The 13,522-nt window shown below is 44.2% G+C and overlaps 1 protein-coding gene across 1 annotated transcript in view; it reads right to left on the reverse strand.

Moving 5' to 3' along the window:
* Positions 1-356: 356 nt before the first annotated feature.
* NCALD (neurocalcin delta) overlaps positions 357-13,522 on the reverse strand; it is a 48,668-nt gene continuing 35,502 nt past the window's right edge. The window contains exons 2-4 of the mRNA XM_038127169.1: positions 7,266-7,662; positions 899-1,004; positions 357-684 (exon numbers count right to left, since the gene is read on the reverse strand). Coding sequence (XP_037983097.1) covers positions 587-684; positions 899-1,004; positions 7,266-7,643 — 582 coding nt within the window. The 5' untranslated portion in view covers positions 7,644-7,662 and the 3' untranslated portion in view covers positions 357-586. The remainder of the gene's footprint in view (positions 685-898; positions 1,005-7,265; positions 7,663-13,522) is intronic.

Consider the following 13,522-nt stretch of genomic DNA (forward strand, 5'->3'; position numbering starts at 1 on the left):
TCTTCACAACCTGGAAAGTGTTCACAGCATTGAAACAACGAGGCATAGGAGTGGATGATACACCCCACACGTGTTTTGCACTTTCACACTTCTTCCCAGTCCTGTCTTTGATCTGAACTGGTGCCTCCTGGACAGGAGAGGAGGTTCCAGGTGAATCCTACCCCACCCATCTCAACCCCTTTGGTTCAGCCTTACTACACTTCCAGGTCTTGCAGGTGAATACCTAACAACTAAAGCAGCAATCCCAAATCCGTCAGTGTGTCTTGCTGCCAAGGGGTTTGTTGTTGCTTTACTCCTCCTCAACACGTTACTTTCCAAAACAGATACAAACAAACAAACAAAGAAACAAAATGAAATTTTAAAAACAATGATAACACCACAATATCTGTTTAGAACAGTACTGCCCATGCTCTGGACAAAGTGTTAAGAGCAATTCAGCATTCTTATAATTAATCCACAACAAAATAAGCTATAAAATGCCACAAATGAAGGCATAATTGGCCATACAGAGGCAACACTACCATGAATGTTGTTTGGCAAGAAAAAAAAAAAAAAAGCAGATACATAATTCATCCAAAGTACAGGTTCAGAACTGCCCGGCACTGCTGGGATCACACTGCAGGAGACGGACTATGGACGGATCACTCTTGGCGCCTCGGATGAACTCTTCCAGAGAGAGCTTTCCTAGAAAAGAAACACGTTTACTTAGAGCACGTGTGGGTTGCAGCACACCTGTCAAGCCTCTGGACAAGCATGATGGAAGGAAGCTGGGGAAGCCAGGAAAATCCCTGGGAAAGCAACCCTGCAAGGTGAACTCCTGCCTGCCTACACCCTGTTGGCCTCGCAGGTTGTCCCACGTGTCGGGACACCCCGGGCACCCCACCTGCAGGGCGCCTACCGTCACGGTTGGTGTCCATCTGACGGAAGATCTTCTCGGTCCTCTTCTCTGGGGTTGACTCATCTTCTGGCATCTTCATTACAGAAGAAACCATCTTATAGATTGCCTGCATGAGAGACAGGAGCAAAAAGCTGGTAAGAAGCACATTATTTTGATGCAAGGGTACAATGATCCTCTCGTGACAGAAACAGGCAGAAAATATCCTCAGAGCACCAGCAAGACCTGCTCTTTGGATGCTGAAGAGTGGTGGGTGGCACCAGAACATGCAGCTTGCCTCTTCAGTAGGACACTCGTTTATGAAATACTGTGTTTCTTTATTTAGTCATGGTAAAACTTCATGAAGGTTTGGACCAAGGTTACATTTTTCATTATTAAAACATCCTTTGGACAAATTTATCATCTGTACAACACGCTGGGCAATGGCAGCTCCCAGAGCCTGGAGGAACAGCCAGACCACCAAGGTCTTGTCCCATGCTGTGATGAATCTCCATGCTTTGGGCACACAGGCTTCATCCTCACCACACCTGTCTCCTCACCCTGCCTTTGCTTCTCCCCCACCTCCTTTGTCTCCCTCCCTGTAGGCATCCTGTCTGTGGGGAGAGCAGTGACTCCTTGCATTTGCACCATCTCACAGATAACAAAGACTGGACCATCAAGGAGGTGGCCTTTTCATTGGGGGGTGGTGTGTGTGCACAGCTCAAAATCCCTTCCACAATTTTCTCCACAGACACCAGATGTTCTGGTCCTACAGAGCACCACTACCACCCATAGCTATTCTCTGCACAGACAAATGCATTAGCCACCTTTGGTACTAGCTGCCCCTGAAAGAGGGGTAAGGTTAGTTTTAAAACAAGGATGAGGATCTGTCTCTGCACTGGTTATCCAAACCTTGCTGGCAAACATAAGCATGCAGCACCAGTAAACACCAGGGCTTTGTGTCAGGTGGCTCTGCAGTGCCACATCTGGGAGAGCAGCAGCACTCAGAGGACTGCGGGGTGGTGGCCTTGGGGGTTCCTCCCAGCCATGTGGAGGGGCAGCACATCAGGGCAGCATTGCCTTGGTCCAACTGGCCCCTTCTGCTGCCCCCTGCAACTCACTGGCTGTCACCTGCTGTCACCTGGCTGCTTAAGTTATTTGTTATTCCTTTCCTCCTGCTTTGGGAGGGGGGTCTTTCGTGCAAGCCAAGATTTCTCATTGGGTTACCCCTCTCCCCTCTTTCCCTTCATGAAGTCAGTCTGCCTAGCAGCTCAGATCATCTGGCTCAGGATCCCCAAGGACTGGCTCCGGGAACGTAACAGCACAGATGGAGGATGCCACGAAGCAGCACAGACATTTTTCACCCAGACTAGGGAGCAGCCACTTCCTTGGCCACCTTGCTGGCTTCTCCTCTGCCAACAGCTCACCCTTGACATCTCCAAGGAGAATTAGTGTTCCAGAGTACTGGGCAGAGCCTCAGTAGAGGCAGGGATGCTGTCCACACAACCATGATACTCTGACACCAAGAGCACAGAAGAAAGGATGAACATGCAAGCACGTAAACACAGGGATGAGGGAACTGGGGGAAGGGGGCAACAGGGGAGGCAAAAAACAGAGAGGGTGGACAGTAAGAATTTACACCTTGCTCATCCTCATCAGCATGCAAGGCTTGCAAGGGTCAGAGCTGAGATGAGGCTTATAAATCTGCCAGTGTTTAAGCATTTGAAGCTGTCTGGCTTTTGTCTGGGGTAGGAAGAGGTGGAGGGGTCACTCCCTCTCTCTGGGTGAGAGGACGGCAAAGCAGAGAATCTGCATTGAAAGTGTGGGAGGAATGCCCCAGACTGGGAGTGAGGGCATGTTTACCCTGATCAAAGTAACCATAGTAAGAATATGCAGATTTTTAGGACAAAAAAAGCACTTCAGGATGACTTCATCCTACAGGGTCCTTTTCACAGAGGCGTGTGAAGGGAATAACAGATGAGATATTCTAGGAAAGCCAGATGGGAATAACATAGTGAGCGTTCTTTTCATGCTGAAAATGGTTACTCTGGGCAAATTCTTATGTCCTTACTCAGAAGTTCATTGGGAAGTTTTCCCAAAGTGAAAGCCAGCTAAAGCTGATTAAGAATCTTGAGACTTGCCCCATATTAATTCAGTGCAGCTACACAAAACTCTTTATTGTATGTTTGAAAGAGCAAGCTCTGAAAGGAATTTGGTTTCATGCAATAATTACATAGAATTGGACTGTGCTAACCCTGGGCTAGGACCTGGGACTGAGAGGCTGAAGGGGTTCCACTCCACATGGAGTGCAACTCCTCGGCCTCCCAGAACCTGGGCTGAAAATCATCAGTGGCCTTCTGCACTGGAAGCTGATACCTGCCAGCAGTCTCCTGAGTCAGGGCAGCTTTAATAAGTGAACTTCTGTCAGAAACTCTCCTTACAGCTCCCTGGCACCCTGAATGCCACCAGGAAGTTGTGCCTCCAGAGCCCTGGGTATGTCACTGGAGCAAGCACAGGCTCCAGCTTCATCTGCTGCCCTGCTGAACTCCTTTGATTTTCCAACTCCATGTGGATGAGCAGCAATGGGTGATTTTAGGGCAAATCTCATCCCTTTGCCCATTCACACAGGTTTTGTTCCCAGCTGCTGGCTGCCACTGCTGCACTCAGGCCAGAAGCTTTGGTGAGGGCTGCATTTTCTTGGTATACTTGGCAAAGTGTCAAAAAGCTCATTTTGGCGATGGTGGCAACAATGACAGCACAAATTTTCAGTTGATCCTTTTAACTCTGTTGAAATAAATTCTAATGGCTAGAAGTCTCATGAAGTGAAAAAAATTGTTTTCCTCTCAACGTCATGGAGATTTTTGACAGTGTCTTTACAGAGCCATATCAACTTTTGCTTCTTCCCATACCAGCTTCTGTTTCTTCCTGGCTTGCAAAAAAGCTATCCCAGCAAGTGAAACGTGTGTGCTCTGTTTTTATTAAATGGAAAGTGTTATTCTTGTCTCTGCTCAGTATTCTTAAAATGCCTTTTGAGTCCATATAGTGAAAAAATGTATCCTTAGAGCAAGGTTTCCATCTCTCATTTGAACTCTTATTTTAAGAGACTAGCCAAATATGTCCTGCTTCAGCAAGGGGAACAAATCTTCTAACTGGTTTGCAGCTATTTTTGAGTGGACTGAGCTATTTAGATTATAGGTAAACATATGGGAGACATGAAAAGCTTGAGACATGAATCTGAGAGGAGCTGTGACAAGGTCTGTCAAGAGGGCAGGCTATGAAGCCTCTTCCCACAGCAGTCTGCAGATGTGCTATGCCTGGTGAGTGTAGCAGTATCCCGTGGACCTTCTTTTCTGAGACTCTACAACTGTCAGCCTGCCACTAAAGTCCTTCATCTTCCAAACTGTGCAGCTGGCTCCATGTGGATCTCTAAGCAGGGCTTTTTGGAGACTGGCCTAGGGATGCTCATGGACAGGCATGGTGAGTGCACTGGGCTGTGCCTGGATGGTTAAGGGCATGATGGTGTACAGAGCTTAAAGGAATGCAGGTGCTTTGCCATCTAGCAAGGAAAGCAGGCCTGAGAAAGCTGCTATGGACCATTCACCTTCATCTCCTTGGCAGCTGGCCAGTCACGAGGGCTCCTGTGGGACATCTCAACCAGCAGCTCTGCTGTTCCAGGGCTGCTGCTGCCGCTGTTGCCTCAATCTCCTTAATGCAATGCAGGAGTGCAATGCCTGCAGGGCTGTTAGACTGGGCCAGAGCAATGGAAAGATAATGCAAGGAAGCATCAGCACAACAGTGAAAATCACTGCAGAGAGAGGGATTTCAAAGCACAGAAAAAAAGCAGACTGAAAAAGAAGAAAAGTGTGCGTTGCCCCTATGCTATTTAAAATACAGTAATCCCACAGTAATAGGGACAGTATTTTTTTGGTTAAACTAAGACTTTTAGACTAAATTAGCATTCATTTTGATGCATTGTCTCAGGAAAAATCCCAATGAAAACATCATCCCACTCTATCAATTTGAAAATGTATGCTAGATAAGGGACTTTCAATAGGCTCCTTTGAGACATAGAGATATGTTAGAGTTCTGATTTTCACTCTCAGAAAAATTGTGATGGCTGAGGGCTCCCAGGAAGACATTTGATACAGAATCTTGTCATTCCATATGAAAAAATACTAATCTTTCATAAATGAAAGTGATAGTTTTTTGCTGGCTTTTTGTATGTAATCACTCTACATCAAAGAAACTTCTCAACAAAGCAAGAAAATATGCTCCTCTACTTCAGTTTCAGGTATCAGCTGAACATGTTTCCAGAAACTACACAACAAATCCCATCCCACTGAGAGGAGCTCCTGGTGACCCGTGCAATACAGGGAGACCAATGCATTCAAAAAAAACAACAAAAAAAAGAAGAGAACAGAGTGATATCTACAGTCACATTGCCTTATGGGAAGCTCCATCACAGAAAGGGTTTGTGGTTTAAAAATTGCTGATAGTCCACAGTACAGAAATAACTGTTTTTCAGGCTGTTCACTTCCATAATTGCTTTTTGTGTGGTCCCTCAAAATGAGGTGAGATTATAAGCACCATGCAGTTGAGTTTCACATTCAGTCTGAAAGGAGAGAGCCAAACCTCCCAAGAAGGGCAGAGGGATAGCTGGAGTGCCAGGCTGGGGGCTGTGCCCAGCCAAAGTGCTGCTCAGCATTGGATGCACACATTGACAGATTGTGTCAACATTCTGACCCCTAAGCTGCAATTTTGTTTGATGTTGGCATCATGGCTGTAAAGGACAATGCTATGATTTGGTACTGACATAAATATGAAGAGGAGGAAGAGCATTTCAGCCTCTACACTTGCTGGCAAGCACATCTGGAAAAAGCTTCCAGCTTTGCTGGTCCTTGTTTGGCTCACTACAGAAAATCCAGCCACCGATATTTTCATTTCATATGACATGAACAAATGTGTGGCCAAGTTCTGCCTGTTTGTAGCTCTCCTTGCCCGGGGGGTTTGTGCTGCCTGACAGCACAGTGCCTTCCCGGGCTCCTTGACAGCAGCCAGGGGTCCTGCAGCCCCTGGGTGTCTCCTCCTCCAGAGGAGTGGGCAGACACCCAGCTTTGGTTCCTGTGATTCCTATGTACTATGTTAGCTCTTTTGGGATTCTTTTTGTTTTTTCATGAGGAGAAATACAGACAGAAAAACAATAATTGACAGTCTGTTTACCCTCCCTGGGGGAGAGGAAAATTTGTAAGGACCAGAGGATCTTCCAATGCAAATATTCCATGGGGTCTGTCACGGCGCAGACAGGGAGGTCCTGCTCCTCAACTCAGACACAGGAGCACAAAACAGACCAAGTGAAAGACAACAAACTCTAGATTGCAGCTGAGCTCTGGATCTGGTCTTGCCGAAGCAGTGCAAGTGCTGGTATTGGCCACTGTTTGAAGGATTTGAGAAGGGCCCTGGTAGAAAGACAGGAGCATCACCTGTTAGGCTGACTCCTTACATGCAGCTGGCCATCACAGCCTGTAATTTGTGTGCATTGCTTTCCCTTGCTTTTCAGTGCAAATACAAGTCTGAATAATACAGTACCTTGTTAGCACTTCAAAATTTCCAGGGAAAGGAAAGGATCTTGATAACAGGCTTTTTTTTTTTTTTTTCCTTTCTTTTTTTTTTTTTTAACAGTGCTGCATTATACAGATTCAAGCTGTGTAAATACACTGCCATATAAAAAATGTTTTAAATCTTTCAGAAGAGTGATGTGCCTCAAGGGCAAAAACATATTGGAGAAAGCCAGCGACGTGGGACTCTTATTAGGAAACACAACCAAAGAAGCTACATATGGAATCATCATCTACTCAGATAAGGCTTATCTATACTGTCACCTTAGTATGAAGACAGCTAGTATGATTCTAATAATGCAGACCTCACTGGAATTAGGCAGACAAAACACCTTTATGATATGTGAGCTGAGCTGGTTCTTCATAATAACATGATTTCAAAGTAGATTTGCTTCTTATTGTGGAGGGAGCCTGCCTTCCTTAAAAATACACTGCCTGGTTGTTCTGGTATACCTACTTGGTTCAACTGCAATTTATCATAATTAATTGACAGGGTTAGAAAATCACATTTATCAGCAGGTTAGTTGCTGTGCTCGAGCCCAACAGAGCTCCCAGGGAGGACATATCCATGCAGCCTGTTGCTCAGGAAGAACTTGCAGTGGATATTAAGCTGTACCTTGAATTGCGACACAATCTTTGCCAAATGAAATAGCATTTTATATCCAAGCAGTTCTAGAAGATTGTGAACCAGTGCTGCCAGTTTTTCATTCAGTGTAACATTGCTTCACAATTTCCTCTCAAGGAGGGAGCCCAGGGTGCCTCTGAGCAGCACATACCTGCACGATTTCCAGCATCTCTGACTTACTGATGTAGCCATTCCCGTCAAGGTCGTACATACTGAATGCCCACTTCAGCTTTTGCTCCAGTTTTCCTCTCGACGTTACACTCAAGGCTATGATGAATTCTCTGAAATCTATTGTTCCGTCTCCGTTGGCGTCAAAAGTGCGGAATACATGCTCTGCAAACTTAGAAGCGTCCCCGTAAGGAAAAAAGTTTCCATATATTTTTTTAAACTCCTCCATAGATAAATGTCCACTTGGACAGTCTCTCAAGAAGCCTTTGTACCACTCCTGGATTTCGTGTTCTGTAAAGTCTGTACTTTCTAGCAAATCTTGCATGACTTCAGGGCGTAGTTTGCTGTTTTGCTTTCCCATATTGGAGTTAAAGTATTACCTGCAAAGCAAAAACAAACACATATGAATTATTATTAATTACTGATACTGATTAGCTTGGAGGCTGTAGAAGAACGGTATGCTGTATTCTGAGTTTTCTGATGATAGTTCACTCTTGGATATCAACCAAAACCTTGGACAATGTCCAGAACTACAGGTATACTCTGGAAAAATTAATAAACGTAATCTACATGTTGATTACACTGTCTTTTGACAGTCTGGAGAACAGTAATTACACAGAATTCATTGCCATCCTATTTTGCCCTTGAAATCATGAGGCAAACAATGGCTGCTGCAAGGTACAGCTAACAGCGGCTGTGTGCTGCAGCACACCCTCCATCCCAGTCACCCAACTGTCCTGAGGACCTGGCCTAATGAGACACAATTTTTGTATCTCTGGTGGAAGCCAGACTGGCAGAAAGGCCTATGTTCCCTTGGTCTTGTCCCAAAATGGGATCAAGGTGCGACTGCAGGGTATGCTGAAACCAGAAGCCCCAAAGCCCTTCCACATATCTCTTTATAACCAGAAAGCAACCCAGAAACTGCCTCGTTTGCTTGGCATAGATAAATTCCCATTTCACTTCAAAATTAAGATAAAATCTGAAGAGATTTTATCAACAGTGGATTCCCCCATTCAAACTATTATTGTGTTTTGTACCCAGGCAATGAAATTGGAAATTCATTTCCCTTAAATTAACCAGTAAGAAGTATTATTGGATACAGTCTCTATTAAATCACCTTAATTATATTTCATTTGAGGCAAGTTGGTACATATCACATTGTGCAGCACATTTACTAATGATGGATGCCTTTGGGTTTTAAGTTTTGGAGCCTGAGTGTGTTGGCTCCAAAAGGCAACATCAGTTTTACTGGAAGCTTAACATTATGCTGATTTGTGGGAAGCCCTTCTCTACTGACAGAAACCTGCCTGAGAATTTGTCACACAAATGACAGTCACAACTAAGATATGATGTATGGATAACTAAAGTAGAATTGCAAAATAATTTAAACATGATTCACACTGTTGTCAGAATGGAGTGTCTGGCCCAGAGATGGATTTAATAATGATGACTGGAATGGCTAATGAGCATTCAATAAAATGTCCTTTCTTAACCAAGATATTACTTTTAAAAGAACAATACAGTATCGATACATCACAGAAGCAGCTACTGAGAAATGTACCACTATTTGAAGCTAATCTACTGTCTCTTCTGTTTGACATTGGGAAGAAGAAACTGAGGTTCCCCTAGGCTGATGCTACTTTTTTTTTCTTGTGGGAAGGTCCCTTTCTCCCCAAGGACTTTGAACTCCCCAGAGCAGCTAGAGGATTGATTCCTTAATTTCCTGTGTTCTTGGACCAGAATGACCAAAAAGCTGTATTTCTCAAGTGGAAAACTACAGGATCCATCCTAGATCCATCTGTGTCTCCAGGATTCGCTGATGGCTATCTGGTAGCATATAGTTTTTGCTTTTTTTCCAACGTGGAAATGAAACTTAAGATAATTTTAGTAAGGAGGTAATATAAGAGCAGATATTTATTTGAAGGCCTTCAGGAGCAGTTATGGAAAGATGTCCACAAAAGTCTACCCCCTCAAGGGTTGAATATATTTTATGGGCTTTAGGAAATTAGCATAATTGATAAAAAGAACCAGTTAGGAGGACATGCAAGTGGTGATGCACTTTTCCTTCAGGTGAAGCCCTTTCTTTGAAGTTTTCTCCTTAGCACTCTCAGCCTTGGTTCCCAGGAAGAACCAAGATAGCACTGAGGCCTTGTACCCCGGGGGCTTGGAGTTCTGGAATTTGTTCTGTCTTTTTGCCTAGGGAAAGGCTATGGAAAAATACTGGGAAAACTAGTCACTAACACAATAGGCTACAGAGTTAAAAATATATGTGAGAAGAACACAGAGAACATATAAATGAAAAAAGGCAAAAACCAAACGGAACCACAGTTTGGTAGCTATTTGTCCTGTCTAAACACATTGCCTACATGGTTCACGGAGAACAGGCTTTCCTGTTCACAGACAGAAGGATGGGAAGGGTAAAGAATCCTGCCCCATGGGGGCCTATCCATCTCCTGACAATTTCAGGGGCTTGGTTGACTATGTTGGCCAAACAATATATTTTCCTCCAAAGTGTCTCCAAAACACTTGAAAAGTGGAAGACGCAGCCTCAAAGGTAATTTTTCTACTGCCTTTTGTCTTTTCATCCTGATCAAAACATGCTGTACAGTTTTTAAGCAACCAAGCTCTTAATGCCCTGAAAATAGCAAAAAAAGTCCTTGTTTCATAGGCCCAGTCCAACAGCTGCCAAGGCAGCTGAACGTTCTGTTGCCTTCCACGGGTGTTGGATGGGGCCCATAATAAACAACCTGGGAATTAGCTGAGGGAATGGATTACATTAGGGCAGCCAGAGGGCTTTATGTCAGGCAAAACAACATGATCAGGGTCTGCCAGTGGGATGGAAGAGCAACTGGAAGTGGCCAGGGTCAGTTTATAGTGGCACCAGTTTAACACAAACCCCCCAGTAAAATCCCCAGCATAGGCAGCAGCTGCCCACACCTCCGGTCAGCAGCTCCTCCGCAGTGCCAGGGGCAGCACACTTTCCAGACCAGAGAGTAGGGAGGGAGGATTGCTGACTAAGGTACAAGCCAGCTGTGGTGGGAATGAGCTAGAATTAGCCATATAACCCCCCCGATTTTTAATAACTCAAACATTTGAAAATGGAAAACTCAGCTTGCACATTTCTAGTCCAGAGTCTTCTGAAAAATGAAATAGTGAGGTAAAGTGTAGGCAGTGTCCTTCAAGAGGTGGTCAATAAGACTGTATTGCACTCTAAAAATGAATGCCTCTATAGCTGCACAGTGTTGTAGGTGCAACATATTTTCACCAAATAATAAAAACCACAGAAGAGTAGAGTGCAGTGCCTTGCAGAGCATCACAACCAGGAAAACCTGTGTTCTCTAGGCAGAAAGGGACAGCTAACCATATGTGACTTGCAGTACAAGGTTGAAATCCACAGCTGTGGTGATGCCAGGTGACGCAGTCAAAACTAGTAGCATTATTCCTGAGTCCACTCATGATGAATTTTTACCATCTTCTTTGCCTTCCAGATTGTTCCTTTTTAATAGGTAGCATTCTAGGAACCACAACAACGGGATTTGTTGTGCCTATTCTATCTATCAACAACAAAATGCTTTTGCAGTCCAAGTACAGAAAATCATTGAAGAAATTTGAAGATCCTTACAATTACTTCATAGACTGCTGTCTGACTCTTCAACATAGATTAGATTGTGGGCAGAGTGCAGTAAGCTAAGAGGATGTCAGCTAACAATGACAGCAGTAAATGCACAGAACAAAATGAATTGGAAACTGATTTTCACACCTTTTCACACTTTATCATTCCTGTAGATCTTTCAAATTTCTAATAAATGATTAAAAGTTCTAAATAAAGCAAGTAAATAGTGAACAGCAACCACAATGGCAAAGTAAAATATTGACAATACTGAGAAATGGATGTTGTAAGAGTACAAAAAGAAAGACAAATTAAGTGGTTAATGAATATGTTTATTGCATTTCTGCAATTTCTTCCTCTGATCCAATGGTGTTAGATATTATATATATTAATGACTTGCTACATAGAACAACATATCAAAATATCAAGGTCTTAATTCTTAAGGCAATATTTTTTGGTAAAAGAGTGTGATGTGTTTATGGCTTGAAAGGTTGATACCATTTCAGCCAACAGCTACAGGATATCAGGAAGTAAAGTGTCACTGCTGTGTGGCTGCTATGGAAGGAATCCCTGCTCACTGATTATGGGAGGAAATGTCATAGGAGATGCTCCTGAAAGGAAATACTTAAAGTTCCTCTATTTAGGTCCTCCAAGTGTGGAGTTTTTAAGATGAAGACACAGAGTTGTTTGACAGCCAGCCAGCCTGTGACGCTTCAGCGCAAGCCGAGAGTGACGCTGCCGTGACCGACGGCTTTGCCTGCAGTGCAGCAGATCCCTTGTGTGCAGCCACAGCCTGCTCCGCACCCAGGGAGCTCTGACTGGGCAGAAGGGCACTGAACACCTCTGCTACCACGTGTCTCTTTGCCAGCAGCTTGCTGCTGCTCACTCACACTTGTTACCTCAGTCTGAAACCTCAGAGTAAGGCAAACACTGCCTGCTTAAGCAACAGCCTTGCAGGAGCTGGAAAGATGCAGCAACCAGGAACATGCAGCCAACCCACTGCAACGAGTGCAGTGCAATGCACAAATGCAATGCAAACATCTAAACATATTTCCTCAAAAAAAGTTTTCTTTTTTCTCTCGAAGGTTGGCTATAATAAGCAAGTTCTAGCAACACATTTCTAACAGTGCTTTTACTTTTCAAACTTGACACCCATCATATAAAGAAAACTCCTTGCTTTTTGCCTTTTTTTTTTTTTTTTTTTGGATTGAGCTCAGTGTGCCAAAGACAACAAGACTTCTTAATTTTCATTTAGGCTTACATCTGAAGGGAAGTCTCCTGCTGGGAAAAAGTATTATGAGAAGGGGGTTTTGTGCAGGGAAGCCTTGTTCTAAAAATGGAAGTTTTAGGCTATTGGGTACTTCATAGCTAACAGGGTACAAAGCACCTCAAAGGTCTAAAGAACCGCTTTGAAAACAAGCCCTGCCTGATCTCTTTCCGGTGGGCAGCAAGGTGAATCACACCATAGGCTTGATTACAGACACCAATTCTGTAAAAATGAAAGCAGAAAACTTTTCAGAAAGAAGCAATGAAAGTTCCATTTTGTGATTTTTGTCTTCAGAAACTTCTGTTTCTTGGTTTCCAACACACAGTTTGACCTGTTTCCAAGAAATAATCCACTTATGGGTGCAATGCTGTCTTTAATATATTTCTAACACATAATTTGAGAATTTTCCCGAGACTAGCAATCGTGGGATTTCAGTCTCTGCCAAGCAGCTGCACGAGATCCTGATGACTGCTGGAATGAACTAAAGGCTGAACAGGACAACAGCATCACTCTGAGCCAGCTCTGCTACCTGACAATGGTGAGAAAGCAATGCTCCAGCATGAGTCAGTCCCCTGTGGCAATGCCATTCTGAGGCAGGAGTGATTCTCCACTCACCATCACTGCTGTGGTTTTTCCTCCTGTCAGATCATGATTGAAAACTTGGATGTGTGACAAGTGGACTCATATACACCATCTATCTCTTAAGCTATCTGCACATCTGGAAATGGCAGGGCTCTCACCTTCTTTCATGTTCTACCCACTAGCACTCTTCTCCTGTCACTGCACACCAGCCTCCACAGCACAGCAGACAGGGCTCTGGCTAAATTCCTCTGCCATCACTTTCTGGCACCCCCACCAGTTCTTTCTCTGGTGCCACTGTGCACCTCAGCTCTGTCACAAGCTCAGAGGAGGGGTGCTGCTCTGTCCTGGTTGACCAAACCTTGCAGTTTGGCATCCCATTACCCTGTAATAAGTGGAGGGATATTGAGGGGAGACTGAGGTGCATCTCAGAGCATGAAACTTTGTCTGGGGATGCATCCCCAGGGCTTCCTGGCCAAATTTTTGCCCTGTTATCAAACTTCACTGCATTAGAACTACTCTCTTCCTTCCCCTCTGCCAGCTGCTCTCATTGCTTGGTAAAGCTTCAGATACCAAGTACCAGTTCACCACAATGTGTCAGTCTCTGCAAACTCTTATTTGTACACATACAGTGTACACATGCTTCCAAATGCAGCTCTGGTTCATCTGTGTCCATGCCCTTACAGAAAGGGGGAAGTTACGTGCATTTACAAAAGTCAAGGCTTGGTGAACACAATCTGATAGAAAAGCCAAGTTTCTTCCATAAGGTCAGTTATTCCTTTGG

The sequence above is a fragment of the Motacilla alba genome, chromosome 2 (genome assembly GCF_015832195.1).
Source record: "Motacilla alba alba isolate MOTALB_02 chromosome 2, Motacilla_alba_V1.0_pri, whole genome shotgun sequence".
In the NCBI taxonomy this organism is placed as follows: domain Eukaryota; kingdom Metazoa; phylum Chordata; class Aves; order Passeriformes; family Motacillidae; genus Motacilla; species Motacilla alba.